Consider the following 6,960-nt stretch of genomic DNA (forward strand, 5'->3'; position numbering starts at 1 on the left):
GAAAAATAATAAAACCATTTTCATTTAAAAATTCCTATTCCCGAAATATAAATAGCAACCCTTTGTAACTCTAAGATTTGCTCAGATCATCTGATATCTGTAGTCTGGAAACTGATATTGTAAGTACTACTACAAGCTGGCTGTGTCCAACGCATAGGATATGTTGTCGTCTTGAGAACTAAACGAACTCAACAAAATAAAAACCTACGGATACACAATTTGGCAGAAGGCGTCTCCAGCGCACTTTACAAATTAAAAAACACAAACTTCATGGTCTCGCCTCATCGAGTCGTACATATTAATAAATAAGTTCAAAATTTTGGTGTGCCATCTAAAGATAATTCTTTCCATATAGATGCAATATAGGAAGGAGTAAGTAGGTAAATAGATAGGTGGTAAGTGGGAATGCTGCTGGGCGGGGCGTACAATACAGGCAAAACAAAGGCTATCACCGAATGCTTTCCGACCTAGATTCTTAGCATAAAGCTTAAGCACTAGACACATATTTGGAATGGGGCTTTCGTAGAGCCATTTGATGTCAATATATAAAATTCATAATTCATAAATATTAATCAGAAATCGTAGGATCGTACGCAACACACTTTCCATAAATTGTGCTAAGCGTTTACAAATTTAAATGCAAAAAATGCGCTACAACTTCTTGTTTTTCTTTTTTGCCAGCACTTGTCTTGGCTTGATTCTAACCTAACGGCCCCAAAGTCATGCTGACTTTAGGCCTTCAAAACTTATAGCTACTGTACAGCAGTCGTTCTTTTTTTTTTGTAAGTGTAAGTGTCTGTTCGTCTGTATGTCTATCTGTAGATCTGTGTGTGTTTCTTATAGCTATGTAACATATATTATGTTGCTTGGAAACATATAAATTTCAATCATATTTATATAGCATGGCAAACTAATGCTGATGACAAACTCCCCCATTCTCCCTACATTTTCCTGCGTATTGCACATGCCTGGAATAGAATAGGGGAAAATCTATTCCAACTCCTGTTTCCACTCTGACTACACTTTCCAATGCCGCTTTTGTTGCTGTTTCTGTTTCTGTTTCTGCTGCTGCTGCCGCTGCTGCTATGCTCGCCTGTCTCGTTGTCGATGGCGCTGCGAAGTGGACGTTGCCCCTCGCACAGAAGTAGCCTCACAATTTGGAGCTGTCGTAGCTCTCCAGCAACCATTCATGTCGAGTCAGGGACTGTATGCATTCCTCCATGAGCAGCTGATCCTTCTTCTCGCTGATGGACAGACACTTGCCGGAGGTGCCGTGATGCAGTTGCTTGGTGTTCTCACGATATGTCTAAAACTGAAATGGAGCTTCGATTAGTTGGGTGTCCCATTATAAAATATCCCTGCAACATCACCTGATTTCCCTTGCCGCCGTGGCACGAGTAGAGTATCTCTTCCTTGCCGGCATAGTCTAAGCAGTAGTCATCGCGTCGTATTTCCCCCACCTTGCTCAGCATCCAGTACTGCAGGGGAACGGGAGAAGGAAAGGGATTACATTAATATAAATTGCGATGGATGCGGATGCGTGGGTCTGCCAATTGCCAAGCCAAAAGTTTTTCCAGCACCACAGGACTACAATCTCACATCTTATTACAGATTAATGTTTTATTCAACTAAATGACAAAAAGCAGCTCTGTTTCCGTGTATGTGGCTTTGTGTGATTGTGTGTGTGTGTATTTAAGGTTCTGTCCGGCATAGCGTCATATCTCCGACGACATACATATGTATGTATCTCCGCCCAGTAAATTTTGCCGGCGGAATTATGTCGCTTTTTTTCTGGCGGACTTATGTCGTTTGAAAGCGTCATATCTCCGCTCGGAGATATGACGTTTTGAAACGACATATCTCCGCCGTGTTACAAACGACATATCTCCGCGCAGCGATTTTGAGCAAATTATGTCGAAACACTATCAAAAAATACAAAAAAAAAACAAAAAAAAAACAAAACAAAAGGAACAAATTAATTTGCAGCGGCTACGCAGCCCCCGTCGACATGTTCTGACTGATTTTCTGTCCCTCTCGCACATACTCTTTATCTTCAGCTGGTTACCTAACTGTAAATGCACCGTAAAAAATATTGTCTTAATTGAGCAAATATAGCTACTGCATAATTTATGAACAGCGTTTTTATTAGGAAGTTAATTTCATTAACGAACTGCTGCGGGAGATAGAGGGGGGTGGCTGCCGCGTGGTGGCGTATGCGGACGATGTTGCTATAGCATTCTCGGGTAAATTCCCGCAGACGCTGTGTGAGTGCCTGACAAGCACTCTCATGAAGATGTCAAAATGGGCAGACAAATGCGGTCTAGGCGTCAACCCGTCTAAAACGGAACTGGTGCTCTTCACTAGGAAGTACAAAGTTCCGGCACTGATTCCCCCAAGACTATGTGGGGAAGCGCTAATCTTCAGCAACAACGCCAAGTATCTTGGTCTAATCCTCGATAGAAAGCTCGATTGGAAATTGAGCATAGAGGATAGAGTAAAGAAGGCCACAGTAGCCCTCTATACTTGCAGGAAAGCCATCGGACTAAGATGGGGAATGACCCCCTATATAGTTCGGTGGCTTTAGACCACCATCATACGACCGATCATGCTCTATGGAGCGGTAGTATGGTGGCCAGCCTTAGACAAAAGGACATGCCTCAATAAACTCAGCAGAGTTCAACGCATGGCAGAGCTATGCATAACTGGCGGGCTACGCACTACTCCAGGGGAAGCCCTGGATACTGTGCTGGACCTCCTCCCCATAGATCTCATGGGAAAGAAAGTGGCAACACTTTCCGCACTCAGAATGAGAGAAGCCAGACTGTGGAAAGCGTCCGCGGTTGGGCACTCGGGAATCCTGACGAGACACCCGCAATTACCAGAGAGGACAGATTATTGTGTCCCTAGTGATCACCTCTCGACGCCTTTCCAGGTATCAATCCCACTTAGGGAGGACTGGGAGATGGGCGAACCAGGACCCGCAAATGCGGTTCACTTCTACACTGATGGATCAAAGTTAGACGGCCGCGTGGGAGGCGGAGTCTACTGCAGCGAGCTGAACATCAGTCATTGCTTCAGGCTCCCGGACCACTGCAGTGTGTTCCAAGCGGAGGTTGTAGCCATCAAGGAGGCCATTTCCATCGTCTCCAAACTACTTCTAGACACGCACTTAGTGTGCGTTTTCTCGGACAGCCAAGCAGCTATTAAAGCTCTAGGCTCAATATCGTCGAACTCAGCGACTGTAAATGACTGCCGCAGGTCTCTGCACGAGATCGCAGATCAGTTAGACCTTTTCCTTATATGGGTCCCAGGCCACAGGGACATCGAGGGGAACGACGCCGCCGACGAGCTAGCAAGGCAACAATTCCTCTCCTTATGGAGAGGGAGCAGGTAGCGATGCCTCTGGCTACGTGCAGGCTCCTCACGCACGAATTGTTCGAGCAAAATGTCAATAGGAGATGGCAGCAAAACGTTTCCTGTAAAATCTCAAGATTGATATGGCCATATCGATCGAAGAAGCGCTCAGCCGAGCTGTATAGGCTCAGCAGAGCACAGTGCTCTGCAGTTACTCGAGCCATTACGGGACACTGGCAGATTGGCACTCATGCCTCTAGACTGTCAATCCCTCATAACGACTTCTGCAGGAGTTGTCGCGACGATGAAGAGGAGGAATCGGTCCCCCACTTCTTCTGCCACTGCCCTTGGAAATCGTCGTCTTCGTATTCTCGGGGCCGCTTTCCTCACAGACATTTCGGACCTGTCCGAAATCAAACCGGGGACCTTGTCCAGATTCATCCAAGCCTCCGGATGGGACTGCCCTTAATTTGCAACAGCCTGTTTCTTCACGGTTTTTAGGCACTGGGAAGGGACACACGCCCATGCGGCACCACAACGGACCTTCTACAGGTCCAAGTGAGCTTGGGAGGGTTTCATCACTCCCCAAGGCTACCGCCTGAACCTAACCTATTCTAAATTTCATTAAACAAAAATTGTTAAAGAATGCCGTGTTGTATTTAATGTAATATAAACGTATTATTTAATATGTAATATGTAGATAATTTATTGTTTTTAAACATGTGCATAGAATAGAATGTTAAAGAATATTTTTTTCTGTGCAATAGGCAAAGCCTGCGAGGCGCGCACAGAAATCATAATAGCAGTTTTCCTAAATTTTGTCGTTCTTAACTTACACAAGTTAATTATAAATAAAAACATTGCGTATGGCCTCTTCGACTTCTCGGTTGCAACTTGGACATTTTGGCTTTATATTTTCATTTTCTTCCAAGTCGTTTTTTGCTTGGTTGTGGGCCACAATTTGATCCCAACATGTACCACAAATGTTTACGTGATTGCACGGGCGCAACAACACAGACTTTGGGTTACATAGGCACACATTGCATGGATTCATTTGAACCAATGATTTATCAGATGACTGACTTGAATGAGAATCATTCGATGAAAGTGACGATGTGGAAGATTTCATATCAGAAGACATTCCAGTTAAATTGCTTTTGTAGCAAGGTAATAATTAGTGAGGCATTCAACTAGTATTTAAAATAGCATACAGCGCGCATTGGTATTTACCGCACCATCGATACACTCGGTGGGAAATACCAATAGTGAGATATCGGATAAGAAACATCGAGAAGAGAGGGAGTGCACTTTGTAAATGGCGATTGTGAGAGACGGACGCGCAGCTAATAAAAAAGAGTTACATTAAATCACCGGGTTTGTGTTTTTATACCTATACAGTTCACTCACGCACCGATATTGATCACTACAATTCCCGGGTTAGACGGCCTACAATTTCAGAAGTGGGATACGATCAATCGCCGCCAGTGAAAAATAGCGAAAATTTTTATTATCTCGTCCGTCGAAGACGCCATCGCTGAAAAAAAACTTGTCGGACTTGGTCGGCACGGAGGAGTTCTCGGCCGCCCAGCTGCGCGAATGGCTGGAGTCCCTCAATCTACCAAAAGGTGGAAGCAAAGCTGCCATGGCAGCGAGACTTAACGAAATACCAGTAGAGCTGCGGGGACAGGGACCACCGGCAGCCGAAACATGCGAGAACGAGAGGGAAGATGAGGCGGCCGCAGATCAAGACTCGACGAAGAGCGAACGCAAAGAGAAGAACGAAAAAGCACCGCAAGCGCCTGGGCACAACAACAACCATGGCGAATATCGAGCAGAGGTTGAAATGTTAAAACTGCAAATCGAGCTGCTGAAGCTGCAGAGCGAGAGGGAGAAGGAAGGGAGAGGAGAGAACACAACACCAGCCGCCAGCAATGACGCTGGCGTCATGTTGCTAAATGCCGCCAAAGACATGTTGCCAACATATCATGGCAACATTTCTGGAAACAACGATGACGTCACAACTTGGATCGCGCAGTTTAAGGCCGTCGCAAAAGTGAACAAACTGAAGGATGAGAAGCTACTAATGCTGCTAATGTCGAAGCTTAAGGACAAAGCATTGGTGTGGCTGCATTCGAGTCCGGAGCACATGTCGCTGCCAATCGATCAATTGTTGAACGTCATGGAAGACACTTTCCATCCCAAGGAAAGCAAACTGTTGCTCCGTCGCAAGTTCGAGTCCCGTTCATGGGCACGTGGCGAGGAGTTCTCGATGTACTTCAACGCCAAAGTGTCGCTGGCATCCCGCATAGTCATTGACGACGAGGAGTTTATTGACGGAGTCATCGAAGGTATCCCAGATGTAGGCCTGCGTAGGCAAGCCCACATGCAGTGCTTTGGCGCTCCATATCAACTACTCAAGGCGTTCGAGAAGATCATGCTGCCAAAGAAGTACGGTTCAACTGAAGGGGCAAACACTGGAGCCTCGCCAACACCCATTCGCTGCTACAACTGCAACTCTTTGGGCCACGTGGCAGGGGAGTGCCGCAAGCCCAAGCGCGAAAGAGGAGCGTGCTACGGATGCGGCAGCATGAGTCACCAGGTGTCACACTGTGACGAAAAGAAGTACAAGGTACATAACGATTATATATACAAATTTAATATATACATTAGCAATTACAATAACAAATGCTTGTCCTTAAATTGCCTCATCGACTCAGGGAGCCCAATAAGTTTTATGAAGTTATCGTGTCTAGAGCACCAGTCGGAAAATAACCTAAATAAAGTGGAAGAGCGCTCACGATTAAGTTCGAACGAAATCAAAGAAGATGATTTAAGTTTATATAAGTTTAACAAAGACAAGAAAAACAGAGAAATTGAATTTATTTTGAATAAAAATGCGGATTACGCTTATGTTGGACTAAATAATAGCAAACTTAACATCTTTGGTAAAATACCCAGTTTTGTAATTATTAACAAAAATCGAATCAACTTTGAATTACTAGTAGTGGCAGACGAGTCGATGGGCTATGAGGCTGTGTTAGGTAGGGATTTTATGAATTTATGCAAATTTAAAATTGTAAGTGACATTTGCAAGGAGAAGGAGAGTGAGACAAAAAACGAGTGTGAAATAAAAAATGAGTGTTTAGAAAAAAATGAGTGTTTAGAAGAAAATGAGTGTTTAGGAGAAAATGAGTGTTTAGAAGAAAATGAGTGTTTAGGAGAAAATGAGTGTTTAGAAGAAAATGAGTGTTTAGGAGAAAATGAGTGTTTAGAAAAAAATGACTGGAAAATAGAGAATGAGTGTTTAGGAGAATATGAATGTGAAGTTAAAGATGAGGGTGATAAAGAGAATAAGCATGAAGTAGAAAGTGGAGGCAAGGTAGAAAATGAGTGTTCTGCAATGGTTGAGTGTCTGGAAGACAGCGATACCTGCGAGAGCGTAAAAACCAATTTCAACGAACTACCAAGCCAGTATCCAGACAAAGAAAACGACTGGGAGTTGAAAGTAGGGACAGATTGTAGCCAAGAACTCGCAGGACGACTTAAATACATGTTTAGGACAGCGTATGTAAACGCAGAAAGACCAAACTTACCACAAACCAAGTG

At 44.3% G+C, this 6,960-nt stretch overlaps 1 protein-coding gene and 1 long non-coding RNA gene across 2 annotated transcripts; one reads left to right on the forward strand and one right to left on the reverse strand.

Annotated features, from left to right (window-relative positions):
* Nucleotides 1-627: 627 nt before the first annotated feature.
* Nucleotides 628-1,862, reverse strand: LOC117193479. The gene is made up of 3 exons (XR_004474609.1): nucleotides 1,600-1,862; nucleotides 1,371-1,478; nucleotides 628-1,312 (listed from the first exon to the last, which is right to left on the reverse strand). It is a non-coding gene; the product is annotated as an uncharacterized LOC117193479 (long non-coding RNA).
* Nucleotides 1,863-4,493: 2,631 nt separating this feature from the next.
* On the forward strand, nucleotides 4,494-6,286 carry LOC117193472. Its single transcript, XM_033398229.1, has 2 exons — nucleotides 4,494-5,983; nucleotides 6,054-6,286. Exons 1-2 carry the CDS (start codon nucleotides 4,997-4,999, stop codon nucleotides 6,081-6,083), a joined length of 1,017 nt encoding a protein of 338 aa, XP_033254120.1. The 5' UTR covers nucleotides 4,494-4,996; the 3' UTR covers nucleotides 6,084-6,286.
* The last annotated feature ends 674 nt before the right edge of the window (nucleotides 6,287-6,960 follow it).

Source organism: Drosophila miranda (genome assembly GCF_003369915.1).
Source record: "Drosophila miranda strain MSH22 chromosome Y unlocalized genomic scaffold, D.miranda_PacBio2.1 Contig_Y2_pilon, whole genome shotgun sequence".
Classification (NCBI taxonomy): Eukaryota; Metazoa; Arthropoda; class Insecta; order Diptera; family Drosophilidae; genus Drosophila; species Drosophila miranda.